The sequence below is a fragment of the Phocoena sinus genome, chromosome 13, assembly GCF_008692025.1.
Source record: "Phocoena sinus isolate mPhoSin1 chromosome 13, mPhoSin1.pri, whole genome shotgun sequence".
NCBI lineage: Eukaryota > Metazoa > Chordata > Mammalia > Artiodactyla > Phocoenidae > Phocoena > Phocoena sinus.
Genome location: NC_045775.1, coordinates 46,256,131 through 46,276,430, shown reverse-complemented (window position 1 = coordinate 46,276,430; position 20,300 = coordinate 46,256,131). Strand labels below are relative to the sequence as shown.

General features: G+C 35.6%; 1 protein-coding gene across 5 annotated transcripts in view; it reads left to right on the top strand.

The window, feature by feature from the left end:
- Positions 1-20,300, top strand: part of RTN4 (reticulon 4) — a 67,206-nt gene that overhangs the window by 40,736 nt on the left and 6,170 nt on the right. For all 5 annotated transcript variants that reach the window (XM_032652285.1, XM_032652287.1, XM_032652286.1 and 2 more), the window contains 2 exons: positions 11,201-11,408; positions 14,843-14,981. In XM_032652285.1, coding sequence (XP_032508176.1) covers positions 11,201-11,408; positions 14,843-14,981 — 347 coding nt within the window. The remainder of the gene's footprint in view (positions 1-11,200; positions 11,409-14,842; positions 14,982-20,300) is intronic.

Below are 20,300 nucleotides of genomic sequence, written 5' to 3'. Positions count from 1 at the left end.
TGTGTAAGGTTATAGAAGTATAACTATAACTAGTTTACCTACTAGTGAAGTTGATTCTTTTTTTAAACTAGTAATTTGCTCAGACTTTTCCCCCTATTCCAGTTTATTAAGCTTTCCAGGTTTATAGAGTTATGGAACGTATGTTTTCCATTTAGTTTTTATTAGTAGAAAACAGGATTTTGGCAGCAATTTCCTATTTCTAAGGTTTGGTGCCTATTTCTCGTAATGTGTGTATGCCAACAAGAAGTAAAGTTGGAAGTGGGAAGTTAGAATTATTTTCTGCTGTATTTTTTGTCATCTTCTAATAAAGCTGGAAATGGAATGTGGGATTAAAGGAAGTGTTGAAAACAACATGAACTAATTAATTAAATTAATTGTTGTGGTGGTTATTGAACCTCACTGTTTTCAGTCTCAGAGAAATTTGGATTTTCCTAAGAAGGCAGCAACAATCATAGGTAGTTTTACCTTCCTTCAGTATATTAAGACATTTTCTACTTGAGGATACTTAATATAAGAGAAACAAGCACTTAAAGTAAGCTCAAATTTCATGGCAAATAATGGAGGGAAAAAGATTTTGTTAAGACTTGAAACATAAAACCAACAGTTATGAAAATAAGTTTTAGTTTATTTTTAACAAAATTTAGGTTGTAATCATAGCTGTGCATAAGTCTTAGAATGAACAGAGATGAATCAAGATTTTGGGCTTTTTGGTGTGTATTTTTTACTACAAAATTGGTAGCACAACATGATATTTTTGTGGTTGAATTTTCACAGTGGATCACATGTAATGTCCTTTTACAAAAATGTTCAAGGGTTTTAATGACTTTCCTCGTGGCTTCTCTTAATCTTTTGAGGTCAGATATTCTGTTTTGAAGTGCCTATTGGACAATCTCTTTTGGAGTAATTCTCCAACATCACTCAAAACATTAACCGTACAAAATGCTACATTATTAGGAAGATCTGCAGTTTTGTGTTGTGGTTGATTTGTGTTGTCTTATCTATTAATATCTATCTATCTGTAGCTATTTATAGTTTTAATTTATTTTTTTCAGAGAGAGGGACAATTTAGATGGCTTCTAGGAACCACGACTTGCAATTTGAACAGAACATGATTTACTCCTATTACTGAATCTATGTTACTGGAATTTACTGGTCTGTGTATATAACTCTGCTCATGGTGTTAGTTAATTACTTCTCTCTTTAAATTGGGGTTGAAACACTATTTGGAATCCTCAAGTAGGGTAAAAAGCAAACTTGAGTACTGATAAATTCCTTTAAATACAAAATATGTGGTATGATGGAAAGAGTGAGACCTTCACAGTCAGACCTGAATTTTAATCAGTAACCCTGCACAATTTATTTAATAATACCTCTGAGCCTTGATTGCCTTATGTATAAAGTGCAGATAATAAACACTTTATAGAGTTGTTGTGATTAGTGATAATGTATATAAAGTACTTGCACAGTTCCTTGCTCAGAATAGGGGATTACTAAATTTTTATAGAAAGGGCAAATATAGAATTTATACTAGTTTTATGTAAAATGTTTCTTCCTTAGATGTGTGGTTGTTGAAATGGACAACATACAGTAAAGTTGTCAGAAGTAAAACAGGGAAGCTTTAGTGATGAAAGAGACAAGGACCTGAAATTGTATCTTTTAAAAACTCTAGCTACAGGATGAGGAGAGATGGCCAAGAGAGATGCTGGTTTGCCAAGTATTTGGTTGAGATACTTTGTAGCAATACTAGGTATCCTTCAACCTGAAACTTGCTAACTGAAACCAAGTTAGCAGTGCTTTCAGAGAAAGTTGAACTCACCTTTTAAAAAATCAGAGCTTAGTTAAGCATCGTATTTAATATTTGATTGCCCTGCTTGACTGTATCTCTTCAGACATTACTTTTATTTAGTGTGTTTAATTCATCAAGCATTTCCATGTGTGCAATCTCCATTCATTTTCAACTAACTTGTTAGGTGGCTATCATTTTTCTAATTTTACATGATGGTAACTAGAAGGAAGAAATAGGACTCAAGCTCCTCTTACCGTGTTTGCTGAAAGAGTTAAGCTCCTGCTCTGCATAGATATTTTTGTGGACCACCACCTGTCATTTTTTAGCCAAGTGAATGGTTATTATATGGAGATAAAATGCTTACTATGTGGTAATAAATGATCAACTCTGAATTCTAGTCACTTTTCCTGGCAATTGGGAAGAATTTGATTTAAGGATTGTGATTTCTAATAAATACATAATTATTTATTAATTTAAAGACCATGGTTGTGAAAAATAACAACTGAAAATTTAGTATCATTCTAATATTCATATGTTTATTTATTAACTTCCTTTTTAACTGCCTTTCTCATTCTTCATCTGACTTTATTAAAGAGAACTTAATATTTGCTTTTGCTTAGGAAGTAGGCATTTTACTGCTAGCTGTTCCTTGTTCTCCCAGTATTTTGGGGACCACCTAGTTCAATGTTTTTTTCCACCCAGACAAAAGATTTAAAAATTGAAACCTAACTTCAGGCTGTTCAAGGAAGAGCTACAGTAAGAATTTGATTTGAGGCAAAATGTAATTGGATGGCTCCTGCATGTAAGGCTGGCACTATTTTTAGCTATGACAGATGACAGTTAATGATTACCAGATGTAGGCAACTCATCTTACTCTGCATTGGGCCAGAAGTGTTTCTTTTGAATAAGAGATGATAGTGTACTGAATTATTTTAAATGAAAATTTTAGTTTGATAAATTGCTACTGCTTAAAGCACTATCAAAATAAAGATTTTTCACATTTTCATTTGGAAAACAAAAGTGGGGAAGCACTGCAGGGAATAAATCACTTTTTTCTAAGTGACAAAAAATTGTTTAAATTGATCAAAATTATTTTAGTAATCCATAAGCATCCTCCATTGTTATAAGAGGAAAAAGCACTGTTAGATTAATTTCAGATCTTTAAAAGGACATTTCATGAACATTTTATTTAAGAATAAAGTTTACATCACAGTAGGTTGCCTTGCATGATTAACACTCCATTCTGCAGTGTAGAAGGAAACTTCAGGAATCATGAAGGTTTAAATTTTCCTTTACAAGCCCTTTGTCTTAATTTTGGTTTCTCACGAATAAAGAGGCCATTGAACTCTTCCTTCATAAACAAAACTAATAAAGTGATTACAGAGGAATCCAAAATTAGCATTTTAGTGACCCTATAGTTCTCATTTAAAGATGTCCTTTATTTTAAGTTGAAAATATTACAGTCTTTAATTATTCTTAGGAATAGAAACATTTTAATCTGATCACTATTCAGACAGTGCAGCAAATATTAATGAAGCAGGTAATGAGAATATAAAGATGAAATGCATTTAGCAGCCCTTCAGGGTCTAGTAAGGAGAGACAAGCCTGTAAAACAATATTTACTGTTTTATAAATTACCTGAAAGCATTGCTATTTGTTACTTAATAAGTGTGGATATCTGATGGTAGTTTAAATAAAACAAATGTTAAATCCAAAGCACAGAAACATTTTTTGAATAATTAGGATTAGTGCATGCTTTAAACTGGCATTAAGTGTGCATTCATTGTAATCAATTAGTAATATTTATTGAAGGTTTAGTTGGTTCAGGCTTTGTGCTCAGCTCTGGAGATGTGGTAGGTAGTAAGATAAAATGCTGTCTTCTGGAGCTTACAACCTAGCAGAGAAACATGTTTAAAATGACTTTTTTTTTTTAAATTAAGTGTACATACAACTCATTGACTTAGTATATTTATGGAATTGTGCAGCCATCACCATCATTTAATTTCAGAACATTTTCATCCCCCCCCCCAAAAAAAAAACAATCTTAAACCCATCATCAGTCACTCGCCATCTCTCCTCCTCCCAGTTACTGGCAACCACAAATCTACTTTCTGCCTCTCTAGAACTGCCTATTCTAGACACTTCATGTAAACAGAACCATACAACTGTGTAACCTTTTGTGTTTGCCTTCTTTAACTTAGCATAATATTTTCAAGCCTCATCCATGCTGTAGCATGTTATCAGTACTTCATTCCTTTTTATTATCCAATAATATTCCATTGTATGAATATTTTGTTTATTCATTAGTTGATGGACGTTTGGGCTGTTTCCACTTTGTGTTATTATGAATAATGCTGCTGTGAACATTTGTGTACATAGATTTTTTTCTAGTCTTTTGGGTGGAAATTCCTAGGTGTGGAATTGCTGGGTCATATGGTAACTCTCTGTTTAACTTTCTGAGGAATTGCCAAACAGTTTTTCACGGTGGCTGAATTTTACATTCCCATCAGCAATGTAAGAGGATTCCAGTCATCATCACTCTTGCCAACATTTGTCATTGTCCATCTTTTTTACTTTAGCCATACTAGTGTGTCTGAAGTGGTATCTGATTGTGGTTTTGGTTTGCATTTCTCTGATGACTAATGACGTTGAGCATCTTTTCATTGCTTACTGACAATTTGTATGTATTCTTTGGAGAAATTAATATTCAAATCCTTTGCCCGTTTTTAATTGGTTTGTCTTTTTATTGTTGAGTTGTAAGAAGTTTTTTAAAATATATTCTGAATACAAGTCTTTTATCAGATATTTAATTTGTAAATATTTTCTCCCATTCTGTGGTTGAATTTTCACCTTGATAGTGTCCTTTAAAGCACAAAAGTTTTTAATTTATTGAGGTCAATTTATCTGGTTTTTTTTTTTTTAAACTGCTTCTGCTGTTGGTGACATATCTAAGAAACCATTGCCTAATCCAAAATCATGAAGATTTATACCTATTTTTTTCTTCTAAGTTTTGTACTTTAAACTCATTAGGTCTTTAATCCATTTTAAGTTAATTTTTGTATATGGTGTAACGTATGGGTGCAACTTCAGTCTTTTGCAGTTAGATATCCAGTTGTCCCAGCACCATTTGTTGAAAAAACTATTCTTTTCCCCATTGAATGTCTTGGCATCCTTGTCAAAATCAGTTGATCATAATGTAAATGTAATTTCTGGACTCTTCATTTTATTCCATAATCTATCTGTCCATCCTTTTGCAGCTACCAAACTGATTACTGTAGCTTTGTTGGAAGTTTTGAAAAGGGGACGTGTGAATTCTCCAACTTTGTTGTTTTTCACAATTGTTTTTGGCTATTCTGGATCTCTTGCATTTCTATAGGAATTCTGCAACTGGTATGTCAGTTTTGGCTAAAAGGCAGCTAGGATTTTGATAGAGATTGCTCTGTAGATCAATTACCATTTTAATAATAGTGCCTTTTAATCTATAAACATGGGATGTCTTTCCATTTATTTGTCTTCTTTAATTTCTTTCAACAATATTTTGTAGTTTTCAGTTTCTGATATTTTGTAGTTTTCAGTTTCTGAGCCTTTCACTCTTTTTAAACTCTTTTTGATGCTATTGTAAATGGAATTATTTTCTTAATCCATTTTCAGATCGTTTGTTGCTAGTATAGAAATACAATTGATTTTTGTATATTGATTTTTTTTTTTTTTAAATCCTACAACCTTTCTGGACTTGTTCATTAGTTCTAGTAGTTTTTTGGTGGATTCCTTAGGATTTTCCACCTACAACATCATGTTATTTGCAAACAGATTGTTGCATTTCTTCCTTTACAATCTGCATATCTTTTATTTTTTTTCTTGACTAATTGCCCTGCCTCCATACCCCCAGGACAGTGTTGAATAGAAGTTGAAAGAGGGGATATCCTAGCCTAGTTCTTGGCCTTAGTGGGTGGGGACGCTTTCAGTCTTTCACCATTAAGTATGATGTTAGCTGTGGGTTTTTTGTAGATAACCTTTATCAGCTTGAGGACATTTCTTCCATTCCTATTCCTAGTTTGTCAGGTGTTTTTATAATGAAAGGGTCTTGGATTTTGTCAGATGCTTCTTCTGTGTCTAGTTGTGATGATCATGTGGGGTTTCGTCCTTGATTCTTTTAATATGGTGTATTATTGATTGGTTTTCATATGTGGAACCAACCTTGTATCCCTGTGATAAATACCACTTGGCCATGGTGTATAATCCTTTTTATGTGTTGCTAGATTCAGATTGCTAGTACTTTGTTGAGGATTATTTTGTCTGTATTCATAAGGAACCTTGGTCTGTAGTTTTCTTTTCTTGTGATGTGTCTGCCTGATTTTGGTATTAGGATTGAGCAAACATGTAAATTAACTAATGGATATAAATTTCTTGATGGATATTAGAAGCAATAGTATTTCAATATATTTCTCATAAAGGGTTTTAATAAAACTTTATGACTCCCTCCATTGAGAATCAACAATCCTGGATAAACTTAATCTTCCAAAGTTTTTTCATTTAAACCAATTTAAGGAATCTGAGACCTGAAATATTTGTGAGTGTCAATTAAGGTGGCTAGAAACTAATATTTTTTCATCCTTACAGCTTCACTAACAATTTCTTAAATTCCTTTACAAAAAAGGATTGAAATCCTTCTATACTTTGCACAATGACTGTGGTAACAGTATAGATTGCCTCTCAGACCTTCCTATTCTAGGAAATATTACTTTAGTCTTACGTGTGCCTATCAGTACCTAGTTGTCCTGTCTCTCTTGACTCTTTTTCCCTTTGTTCCTCCTCTGTGCTTTAAGGCTCCACCAGGGCATCCCTGGGGCTTATTTCCACAAGACTCTCGTGGTTTCTGCTTTGAGAACTCTTGTATAGCTATTTACGTATTTTCATACAATATGTATCGACTTGCATACCAGATTTTCAGAGCTCTTCCATTTATTGAAAAGATCTCATTCTAGGAACCATTTAATAGGTGGAAAGGAAGCAGTAGGTTATGGTTTACTGTACTTTCATGCAGTTAGGTTTATATTAGGCTACAGTCACTGAATACTGCTGGATCATATACATGACTATTCCCATATCATCAACTTTGGGGAAATTGACTTTATTATACCCAAAGCACCAGAATTTTAACTATCAGCTGTATGTACATATTAAGCTAGTAGGGAGGGTATTCTCTTCCCAATAGGAAAGCCTACTGGGAAAACCACACTCTTAACCAGATTCACATGGTTCTTAAAAGATGCTTTCAGGGCTTCCCTGGTGGCGCAGTGGTTGAGAGTCCGCCTGCCGATGCAGGGGACATGGGTTTGCACCCCGGTCTGGGCTGCGGAGCGGCTAGGCCCGTGAGCTATGGCCACTGAACCTGCGTATCCCGGAGCCTGTGCTCCGCAATGGGAGAGGCCACAACAGTGAGAGGCCCGCGTACCGCAAAAAAAAAAAAAAAAAAAGATGCTTTCAACAGCTTGATTAATTATAGTTTTCTACTATGGAAACATACAGGTCAAGAATATTGGAATAGAGCTCTTTTCTCCTTTTTGGATTTAACTGTAGGTGAAGTATATATATTAAAATTTACGGGCTTCCCTGGTGGCGCAGTGGTTGAGAGTCCGCCTGCCGACGCAGGGGATATGGGTTCGTGCCCCGGTCTGGGAGGATCCCACATGCCGCGGAGCAGCTGGGCCCGTGAGCCATGGCCGCTGAGCCTGCGCATCCGGAGCCTGTGCTCGCAATGCGAGAGGCCACAACAGTGAGAGGCCTGCGTACCGCAAAAAAAAAAAAAAATTTACAAGTTCCTTATCAATTAACCTATCTTGTTAATTTTACTTTCTTCTTGGCCTTTATGATTCATCTCACATGTAATAATTATCTGCTTATACTCTGCCTATTCATTATATGTGCAAATGTGTAACATTTTGAAGGACTTTAATGTGCTGGGCCTTTAATTTGGCACCATACATGAGTGTGAGCTTTATCAATAGGAAGCCTGTGTTAAAAATTCATGTTGTACCACTTATTAATTAAATCATTTGGGTCCAGTCATATAAGAGCTGGCTCTCACTTTCTTCTCTGAAAGCCTGCCTCATAGGGTTTTAAAAATTGAAAGAGGTAATGTCTACAGACAGTATTTGGTATAATTTAAGTGCCCAGTAAATGTTGACTCAGGAAATAAAGGGATATGTGGAGACTGTAGATCAGCAACCTGGAAAACATTTCTCAGGCCTAAAAAGTGTATAGCTTTTCAGTCTTTTTTTGGCGCCTCTCATACTGTTGTCATAGTGACATAGTTCATGATCGCTTGAAAAATTATAGGAATATGAATTTGTTGTTTTCCTAAAGCTTTAATAATGTTTGACCAAAAAAGAAAGAGTTTCTAGGAAGGTGCATTTCAAAAAGACTGATATAAATAAAAATACTTAAGCCTCTCTCCCCCCAGTAAATCTAGATCGAGAAAGGAAGCAGATATTTCAAAATTTTATTTGGCACAGATAATACAGCATTAAATCTCACTAATTTGGACGCACTGACTAGGAATTTGAATGCAAGATTGATATGTATCTTTGTACTAACTGTGAATCATGTTAGTTTCTGTGAGTCTAGAGGAAGTAGATCCTCATCCAAAGTTATACAGTGCAGAGCCAGTACTAGAATGTGGGTCTCTTGAGTCCCAGTCACTGATATTTCCTTGCACCATAGCCATCTATATAGAAATCATAGACTACTTATAAATAATTCTTATCTAGTCATTGAAACTGTTCCAACAGTAACACTATTTTATTAGGTAATTTGGTTAGACGTTAATATATGTTGTATATACCTCTAAGCCTAAGTCATTTATTTCATAATCAGGTTTTACGGACTAGTTTTCTTTTTAGCATCTTTATTGGAGTATAATTGCTTTACAATGGTGTGTTAGTTTCTGCTGTATAACAAAGTGAACCAGCTATACGTATACATATATCCCCATATCCCCTCCCTCTTGCGTCTCCCTCCCACCCTCCCTATCCCACCCCTCTAGGTGGACACAAAGCACAGAGCTGATCTCCCTGTGCTATGCAGTTCCTTCCCACTAGCTGTCTATTTTACATTTGGTAGTATATATATGTCCATGCCACTCTCTCACTTTGTCCCAGCTTACCCTTCCCCCTCCCCATGTTCCCCAGTCCATTCTCTACGTCTGCTTCTTTATTCCTGTACTGACTAGTTTTTAATGATGGTAAGGAATAGTGAGGATATCTGCATTTATTTTTTATCACTAATAGTGATTTTGAAGGTTAATAAATGTTTTGGAGCACTTTGAGGACCAGACATTTTTACAAAGGAGGGATTTTTTCATATAAAAGTAGGTTTGGGGTGTACCTTACTTGCTCATTCTTCTAGGTTGTCAACTTTTAGATGCCCTATAATAGTGAAAACTTAGATAAGTTTTAAAATCCTTTTCCATGTGGTTTATAAAGTAACATGTTTGTGACATAACACAGCAATACAGTTTATTTAAAGTGACTCATAGGTTGACATTTTGTTTTCTTTTTCTCTGTATATTTATTTTTATCTATTTATTTTTTTGCGGTACGCGGGCCTCTCACTGTTGTGGCCTCTCCCGTTGCGGAGCACAGGCTCCGGACGCACAGGCTCAGCGGCCATGGCTCACGGGCCCAGCCGCTCCGCGGCGTGTGGGATCTTCCCGCACCGGGGCACGAACCCGCGTCCCCTGCGTCGGCAGGCGGACTCTCAACCACTGCGCCACCAGGGAAGCCCTAGGTTGAGTTTTTTGAACAGTATCAGCTCAATGAGTGTTTGCTGAATGTCAGAAAACTATTAGCATCGCTGTTATTTCTTTATTCAGTGTTTATTATTCATAGTGTAGATACACTATTTCAAGTTCTGGTCCTGTCGCAGTTGTGTTAGTGTCTTGGTACAGTAGTGGAAACTAGTTGAATCGAACAAAACTGATGTAGATGTTTTCAGCAGAGTTGGAGCGAACTTGAAATAGGGAAAACTTTAATAAATAGTTGAAATCAGAGTTTGAAAACAAAGCCGTAAATCATATATAGGATGTTAAATTAATAGCATTCAAATCAAATCCTGTTTAGGAGAATGGAATAAATGTTCCCTAAACATAATAAATGTTGCTGAATCCCTGCTATGTGCGACACACTGTGATGGGCATTTAAAATATCTCAATCAGTATTCAAATGATATTTACTAATGGGAATTTAGGGCTTCATAATAATATCTAACATTTTACAGTTCACATGCATAATTTTTCCCACAGAAGTACCCTTAACCAGGGGTACCCTTAAAGTCAATTGTCACCCCCTTCATCTTAAAAATGAACAACTAAAAAAAAAAAAAAAAAAAAAAATGAACTATTTAAAATTGTATTCGAGAGTATATCCATATTTATTTTACTGTAAGATTGCTCCCCCCACCCTAACTGTCCACAGTCCAGAAGGAGGTGAATTATGTTTAGCCTGTGAATTCAAGAGCCCCTTGACACACTGCAGAACTCTCCTTGGGTTGTACATAACCTGATCTTGAAACCACAGGTCTCTGGTTATTTGATCCCCACAGTGGCCTGTGTCCATGGGCCAAGAGCAGACTTGCTAGGTTAAGCTTTATCTGATTCCTTACTATTAATAAACGTTATATAACACTGCAACACATTTTTTCTTTGACACCTAAAGTTTTATGGCATTGCATGTACCTCCTCCTAGAGGGAGATAGCTTTTTGGGTAATCTAAAGGCTGTTTCCCTCTGTTATTTGCTTTGCAGGAAATTTTTGTTTAATGATAGCCAAGTTAGGTTACAATTTTGTTAAGTTTCTCAGAGATCTTTTAAAAGCAGAGCTGTGAAACTCATCTGTGTAGTTTTTAGTAAAGTTTTAGTTTCTTGGCATGTTTTTTTTTGAATGAGTGATTTTTCTGCAGATAAGTATATTTTTGTGTCACTGAAATATCTTATTTTAGTGAGTGCATAAGATACTTTTTCTGTTGTTTAAATATATATATATCATGCATTTTGTGAAGATAAAAACCCTCAAGATGATTTTTAAGAAGCCTCTTGTTTTAGATTAGGTGTCCTGCTGTGTTGGGCTTGAGAGATTTAATAATCTTGTAGAGCCAGGATGACTTGGACATGTAGGACATAGATTTGAATGAGAAATATTTTATGGTAAGTGGAAATCAATATAAGGTGTTATGCTAATATACAGCTTAGGGTGGGTTTAAAATTTAGCTTATAAAGTTAATCTTTAGTATTTTAGGTTTTGGTTTTGCTTTATCTAGAGGCCTTCTTACTTTTGTGGGTGGAGTAAATATAAATGTGCCAAATACAAATGGGTAAAGTAATGTTCTAATTTCAGATTTCTTCTTTTTAAATTTTTAGTTGTTGACCTTCTCTACTGGAGAGACATTAAGAAGACTGGAGTGGTGTTTGGTGCCAGCTTATTCCTGCTGCTTTCATTGACGGTATTCAGCATTGTGAGTGTAACGGCCTACATTGCCTTGGCCCTGCTCTCTGTGACTATCTGCTTTAGGATATATAAGGGTGTGATCCAGGCTATCCAGAAATCTGATGAAGGCCACCCATTCAGGTGAGATGTTTGGAAAACAAGGCACACGTTGGCAGCACTATAAACAAGAGTAGTATTGAGACTTCACTCTGCTATCTGTAGAGTTACAGGCATGCATTTTTTTACTGCTAAAAGATAATTGCAAATGTTTGCTGAAAACCTATACCAAAAGCATCTGCTTTTGAGATTTCCTAACAGTCATTTCATAGGCTCATGATGGAAAAGACTGGGTTTATGTATCATTCGCCTAACTCTACTACTTGTTAGTAATATTTATTTATTAGAAGTAGGTATTGGTTACCTAATTTTACTTTTATGGAAGCTGTATCTTTTTAACATGTTTGGGATTGGTGAGAGTTATATTTTCTTTATTGCTTACTTTTTATGCTATCTGATATTAGAAATACCTTTCTTTCCAATAGTATGTTAATGTTTTTCTGTTATGCTTCCTCATCATGTCTATGTCTTTTCTTACCATTCCTTCTCTATCTAGTTTCTTCTTCTCCTTCCCTAAGGCATTACTTTTGTATTATCCTTTGGATAGCTCCTTTATTTCAGCATCTCCTTGCCTCTAAACCGTCATCTTCTTACCCTATTTTGACAAGTAGCATTATCTCTGCAATTGCTAATGGGGTGGACGCACCTCAGCTTTGGATCTTCTGACCTTACTTCATACTCATCACGTTCCCCACCCTCACCTCCCTTTAAAAATTGAGATAAGTCTAATTCACATACTATAAAATTCAGTGGTTTTCAGTATATTCACTGAATTGTACAACTGTCACCATCTCATTCCAGACATTTTCATCACACCCAAAAGACACTCTGCATCAGTACCTCTCGCAGCAACTCCCCACCCAGCCCCCCACAGCCACTAATTCATCATGTCTTTAAATGAGTCTTTTATCTCAGACTTGTCAATTTCTATCAGTTAACACCACTATTATCCTAATTTCAGGCTCCCAGTTTTCATGAAACTATGAGAATAGATACTACTCCATTTTACAGATGGGGAAACAAACTGAATTCAGTAACTTGAAGTTGCAACTTCAAAATAGCAGAGTTACATCATGCCACAAATCATAAAGGAATATGGTTTTTAATTAGTTACACTGAAATATATAAAAACATTGTCAAACGAACAATTCTAAATTATCTATAAATTTTACATATTGTTTGATTTTTAAAGAAGACTTTTAGAAGAAACTAGTGATTTCTTTATTCTTTATTTCCTTAGAAACACTGTCCTTAGCTCAAAGGCCTTTTATGGTTATTATAAAGTAAATTCAGCCAACATGCCAATTTAATAAGCCTTTTGGACAGTTTTCCAAATTCTCCAGTCACATTAGTAAAGTTAATATCATACAGTTCTTATGTAATAACCTGTGGTCATTGGAAAATAGTGACGACTGTGCTGGCATTGCATTACTATCACATAAATGCCAGTTGAATGAATGTAAATATCCACAGGGTGTCACTGATGGAGAGTGCTGCCTTTGTGGCCTGCTGGCCAGGCATCTTGTTTTCAGCAAGAACAAAAGCAGTGGTACAAAGAAGCAGAATACCAGCTAAAGTATCAGCCACTTTTCTATATTTCTTAAAGCTGCATAAATAAATTTTTGCTGATTTAAGGGTAGGTGTGAATGTTTGACTGTTTTTAACTTGATAATAACAACTTGCTATTTGTTGGCTAATAAATAACAAGCGTCCTATGCTAGACATTGTACTAATGAAGATATATTCCTAGTCCTTGACAGTTTATACTTTAGTAGAAAAAAATATACAAGTATACACATGTTTATATTTCAGGGCTGGATATGGTAATTACTGTAAGAATAATACAAAAGAAAGCATTGTTAGAGTTACATAGTAGGGTTGGGAGAGGCATCGTGTATGGATGGAATTTGAGATGGTGCTGACTGACGGTGTGCTATCTCCAGAGGTGAGAGGAGAGCACTGTGGATTAGGAAAACAGTGTGAGGAATAAAACTTCACATTAAGGTGAAAAATGGTTGGTGAATGGCTCAAGTTTGAGCTACAACATTGTAGTGAGAAATAAGGTTGGAAGGATTTAGGAGGGCTGTGGTAGAAAAGTTGGAACCATAGAATGTTTGAGTCTGAATGGATTCAGGAAGTCTGTTTTTTAATTTTGTAGAGTTGGAACCATGACCTAAAGAAGTTCAATGCCTTTTGCAAGGTTACATAGCTAGGTGGTAGCATGTCTCCTAATTCCCACCTGAGTTCAACCTAAATAGCACTATCTAGTATAGCTCAAATAAAACGAATCTGGCATTGGCTGAAGGAGTGAATCAGAAGATAGATTAGAGACTGGTTTGGACACTGATAGACTATTCCAGTTTTTAAATAATGAGCACTTAAACGGTAGTGATGGTATAGCGAATGAAAACGAGGAGGCACAGGGCTTCCCTGGTGGTGCAGTGGTTGAGAGTCCGCCTGCCGATGCAGAGGACGCGGGTTCATGCCCCAGTCCGGGAAGATCCCACATGCCGTGGAGAGGCTGGGCCCGTGAGCCATGGCCGCTGAGCCTGCGCATTTGGGGCATATTTCAGGGGTAAAACTATGAGACAAGGAGTTATCAAAGAGGACTGTAATTTCCAGTGTAACTAGGGTCCACGGATATGGGGAGTTTTTGAGGAGGGACTGGGTAAAGAGTTGCTTCCAACAGATAAGAGAGAATCCTTAGCACTTCTGATTGCTCTAAGATAAATGGCTTCTTTGAAACAGTAACTAATGAAACAATTCCTTGCATTCCTGCCTACTTGACTTTTTCCCCCCATTACAGTTGTCTTCTTAAATTTTAACAATTCCAGCTGTATTTCAGTATAGATTGGGGCATCTAAATGGACAGTAACTATTGTGTTTCACTGAGATTGACTTTTGGCAGCCATTTCACAATTGGGGGCTTGGCTTATTGGATAGTTTCCCCTAAAGATTAGGCTGAGAGAGTATAGTATTTGGAAATGAGTAGAAGTTTTGTTAGGAAAACTTGATGGGATAACATTATGTCCTCCTGAAAAAACCAAATCCATAACAATAACCACCATTTATTGAGTGCTTCTTTGTGCCTGATTGTGTTAAGCACATTACTCATTGAAATCTCAAGATAATCTCCATTGTATAAGTGAGGAAACTGAGGTTACAGGGATGACTAAATAACTTTCAAACGTTACACAGCCAGGTAAGTGGTAGAGCTTAAGATTCAAGCCCAGATAGGTCTGATTTCAAAGCGTATGCTTTTTTTTCCATACCCGCGTTATCAGTGAATTACCCCATGCTTGGTTGAGTTTTTACATTGTGCTTAATTTGGAAAGAGTAGGCTTCCATAGTAAAATATTTTACTAATGTCCTCTTTTACAGATATATTATTTCTGATTGACAGACATCCAGGGAAAATCATCCAGTCAGTGACAGTTATGCTGTGTTTTGTTTTCTAGGGCGTATTTGGAATCTGAAGTTGCTATATCTGAGGAGTTGGTTCAGAAGTACAGTAATTCTGCTCTTGGCCATGTGAACTGCACGATAAAAGAACTCAGACGCCTCTTCTTAGTTGATGATTTAGTTGATTCTCTGAAGGTAAATTTACTTGCTTTCCATTTTTTGGCATACCCAGAATTTAATATCAGAGTTAAGAGAGTAAAATTCTATTTTCTATATTAAAGTAAATGATAAAGATGTAATGAAATCATTACTGTAAACTTGGGTTCCAAAATTCAGAATCTGATCAAATATTTAAGATGGAGGAAAGACAATTCCTTTTTAAAGAAAAATGTTACAAATTCATACTTTTAGAAATCATAAGGATTAAAAGTGAGAAGATAAAAGAGAGTTTTGGCTGTAAGAATAAAGATTATCTAATAGAGTTATTACCAGATATGATTTCATCTGCTTGACTTTGTTTTAGAGTCTAGCACTTAATTTCTTAGCTTGTGTGTGATTCATTCATACATATAAGCTATTTCATATTTTTTATACTTTCTTGGGATCTTTATTCTGGAAAAACTTTAATATTCTGAACACTTCGACTAATCACCAGTTGGTAAACTTTGGAATTTTCTTTAGTTTTTGGATCTTGCTACATAGCAGCTGTTAGAGTCTCACCTTGCACGTAAGCTCCCCAAAGTTCAGACTGATTTAAAGCGAGCACTAAACTCGTCACATAATGTGAAACACCCCAAGCACTGGGACTTGAGTGCTTTTCCTTTATGTGGAACCTGCCGTTTGTGTTGTGTGTATTATTGCCTGTGACTTGTTTCCAATCTAAGCCTGGGTAGAAATGTACTGTGGTAGTAATTACCATAATTTCTCTTTCCCAATAGATATGTACAAATTTGCAATTTACCGTGCAAACCAAGGATGTCATAGCAATTGGATGATTGGGTCTTTAGATTCGGTGAAACAATTTTTGAACTGGTCAGAATAGGTTTAAATGCTCAAAATGCTTTTGACAAATATCTTAGCCTTAATAGGCCAGTAAATGGACATTATTTTCAGCTGTGTGCTTCTCTCAGTTTATTAAGGCTTGGAACGTCCCTTACTAATAATATTAATGGTAAATAATTTAGTTAACTTTTATTATTATCTCTTGTGTAGATTGCTTGCATTTAGTGACTCATTCTGTAGTAGTGCTTTGAAATAATCTGGTGTCAGTCTGTAAATAAAAAGATCATAGTTATGTCATTTGGGATGTTTGATTAGTTTCAAAAGGGAATAATATTTGGGAGTAAATCAAATAGAACCTTGTACACATGGGTCCTAGAAGAAACCAGCTCCTATTTATTGAAGTGGTATTCACAATATATAGCTTGAGTGCTCGGGTAGAACATGTTTGAAAAATTATTGAGGGGAAGGTACTAGTGCAGTTTAAGATGAAGGGTTGTGTGGGTAGGAGTTGATTGAGAAGAGACACTGTAAATAGTGATAACAGAGCTTCAAACAGCAAAGGGCCCTCTCTGAATTTGGCAGTCAAAAATTGTTGGGGGGGCTGACTTCAAAGGAATCATGAAACTTGATTGAGGAATCACTGTTTTTATAGACTTAATAAAAACTGCAACAAAAATAAACTTAAAGTCATCATATTTGCAGCGTATAGCAGTGAAGGTAGCTATGTATGTCTAATTTAACATTTTTCTTGAGAGAAGAGGCATTCTTGAAGATATCTGTTTAAAAAGAAAACAAATTGATCTGGGAATGATTCATTCATTGTATTCCAGTTTTTACAAATTACAATTTAAAGTTTCCCCTTTAAGCAGTTGAAAACTTATTCTTTCAGAGTTTATTGTCATCTATACACAGTCCTCTGTGTAGACAGTTATGTAGGTGTGGAAATATTTGCAAAGGCTAAGGAAGTGAGAAAATGTTAGAGGAGGACTGATTAAATACTTTAGAAAGCCTTTAAAATCTGATTTGCACAGGTATTTGAAAATAGAATATGAGGAAATTTTATTAATAAATTACATTTATAATTTCTTTTTGCTGTTAAATCTCATTTTTAAAATTTCTTTTGAAAATTACCTTGGGTTTTTGTGTGTTTTTTTTAAACAATTGTGTTTTTATGAGGAAGCTAGCATAAGTGAGAGAAACAACTTGGTAAATTCTTGCCTTGAGTGATTTTGCTAATTTGAAAGTAATGGGAAGTGGCACATAACGAGATAGGTTACTTTCTGGAATGCTTTATTTTTATGAGTTTTTCTTATATTTTTAAAACATTCTTTGTTTCTTAATATTGGGTAAAAAAGAGTTGCATTAGAAGTGTAGTTTACTACTTTTTCTCCTTAAGGATTAGAAAAGAGAAAAATAAAACTTATTTTTTTTATTAAGTTTATTAAGTTTAAACTGTTTTTAAAAACGTAGTTTTTTATTAAGTTTAAAACTTATTTTTTTAATAAGTTTTTTTTTTTTTTTTTGTGGTATGCGGGCCTCTCACTGTTGTGGCCTCTCCCGTTGCGGAACGCAGGCTCAGCGGCCATGGCTCACGGGCCTAGCTGCTCGGCGGCATGTAGGATCTTCCTGGACCAGGGCACGAACCCGTATCCCCTGCATCGGCAGGCGGACTCTCAACCACTGTGCCACCAGGGAAGCCCTATTAAGTTTTTTTGAACGGTTTTCCCGAGTAGTGTTTTTGGCAAGCCCAGAGCTCAAGGAAAGCTGCTTGGTGACTTCTCCAGATGGCAATTCATTCAGGGCTCCAAATAAGTAACAGTTGTTTCAACATATTAACACTTAGAATGAACTTTGCATTTAGGTCTCAAAATCTGTTGAGGCAAAGAATAAGGTAGGGTGTTAGTCTTATTCTCTCAGTGCAAAACCCTCATAATATACACGAAGCGTCTTCCCAGATAAACTTTGTGGTTCTTTTTGATTCTTCATGGGGGGACTTTTAAACCTTATGTCATTGTGTGTGAGTATTATAGATTTCATTTGTCTCTTTTCACTGAATTAAGGGTACTATAGAAACACAAGATATACTTGCTTAATATGTCTTAATTGGAAAAAGCTGAGAAAAAACAACACTTGTCTCTTTTCAAAATGACTTAATAGTATTCTTTTTCTAGAGAGAGTTCCTTGAGCATTTTTGCCACTCTTATCCCCTATAGCTTTTGTTCGTATAGAGAGCATTTTTAAAAAGAAAATTATTTTTCCTCTAACTCTGCTACTTTTTGCCTTTTGGCTACAGCAGTTGGCAGGAGAATCATATTCTTCCTCTCTAAAGCAAGCAAAAATGGTTTTTGCAGTTTTTTTTTCTTTCACTTTTTCATTGTAAAGGAAAAACCAATTTGCTCTGTTAAACTGATTTTATTTCCTTATATTCAGATTTTAAATTTGGAAAGTTTGCTAATAGCCCCAGTCTCTCCAGTTTCCAGGTGAATTTGTGATCTTGTTAAATAACAGTTTTAAAAAAATTTATAGGATCCAGCTTTTGATTGGGATTACTTTTATCATATGGTCCATAGCTAGGAAAAGGGAAACCACCCTGATTTCAAGAAAATGCAGTAGGAATTAGTCTCATTTATAAATCTTTTTTCATTTAGAAAATTGACATTGTATCAAGCTCTGTGGCTTTTTAAAAATAATAGCTTTTTGAAATTTGAAAGAGGTTTCTCTATAACTCACTGTCTTTATAAGTATTTCATGCCCTCAAATTTATATAATCTACACTGCGAGATTCTGGGTCATAATCACCGCTACTTCTGTTTGAAACCTTCTTCCTCAGAAGTTAAAAAATATAGAGCCACTATTCTTACCATGTGAAATTTTTCTTCTCTTTGCTTATTTTTTTGGTGCTGTGAGAGAGAAGCTATTCTATACGTTATTCTAAAGAAATAACCAAACCCGAAGGTTCATCAGGCCTGTTGGAAAAGATTTGATGTGAGGTGGTGGTTCATCATTTGTGCCTGGTCTAGATCTCTTTTTGGTGGTTGACTTGGACAAATAAAAATAAGACATGTTCTGCAGATTTCTCCTTTTAAATTCTTGTGTACAGTTGACCCTTAAACAATTTGGGGATTAGGAACACTGACCCTCCTCACAGGTGAAAATCCATGTACAGTTTATAGTTGGCTCTCCATATCCCCGGTTCCTCCTCATCTAAGGCTCCTCTGAATCTGCGGTTCCTCTGGTATCCCTGGTTCCATATTCATGGATTCAACCAACTGTGGATTGTGTAGTACTGTAGTATTTACTGTTGAAAAAAATATGCTGACAAGTGGACCTGTGTAGTTCAGACTCTTGTGTTCAAAGGTCAACTGTAATTGTTCCATTTGTTTTGCTTCTTTGCAGTTACCTGCAAGCTTCTAAATCCTAGAAAACATTTCAACTGTCTATAGATTGAGCAACAATCCATTTCCCAAAAGATTAATTCTAGTCAAATATTATGGGCAAAATCACTGAAAAAATATTTCTAATTCCATTCAGTAGGATTTATTTCAAACATTAGTGTAAAATTTTACCACAGGCAAATGTTTTGATCAATCCTCAGGATTTGTTTTAAAGTGGGTTTGTTATGTTGCATGCCAGACATAAGCTAAGGGGAGGAGAATGAGTGGAAAGGGAAGTAAAGGAGGAGTGTTCTCTAGGAAAATTAAGCTGTGAAAGCTGTATATGTGTCCTTTTCTTGACAAGCCTAGTGTATATCACTTTATTATTCTCTGAGAAGTCCAGAAGAGCCCGGATAACTTTCTTTAACCTAGTGATATTCGTCAACTGTGTTTAAATAACCCATTACCACCAGAAAACTAGTATAAGATAGTTGAACAAATTTAAACCACCTAGTTAAGGTTTAATTCCATTTCTGTGATTGACCTTCTGTGTAAGCTGTCTTTGAAAGGGGCTCGTTTTAAAACAATGGTTCTCAGTCTTGGCTGCGCACTGGAACCACTGGGGAGCTATAAGATAATACTTGGGAAGGGGAAGGGCTGGGGGTCCCATCCCCTAAAATTGTGATTTAATTTTTCTAAGGACACTGGTTGGAGAACACTGTTTTTAAAAGTTATGTCTTTAAGCTGTAAACCCTAGGCTATAGTTTTCCCCCTACGCTTACTTCTGCGTCCCTTTTATTATAAAAGAAAAGCATGTGACAGTCTCCACTGGGCTCAGCTTTGGGACTTCTTGAGTAAGGCTCAGCTTTATTAGGGGGTTCTGCCTTTTGAAACCTCAAATCCCAAGAAAAAGTCTAATACTTTTATGTACTAGATACTAAGACTAGGTGTTCTTGGCAGAGGTTCTTATTTTCCATCATATGGCTTTGGGTGATAAAGACTGGATTCTTTATGACAGTAGTTGTGTGACTAGCAGTGAAAATATATGTTAAAATTATAAAAAAATTTTTAGCTATGGTTGTCTGATCATCCGGTAACCATAATGTTCCAGAATTCAGTCTGAACTCTGAAAGTGAGC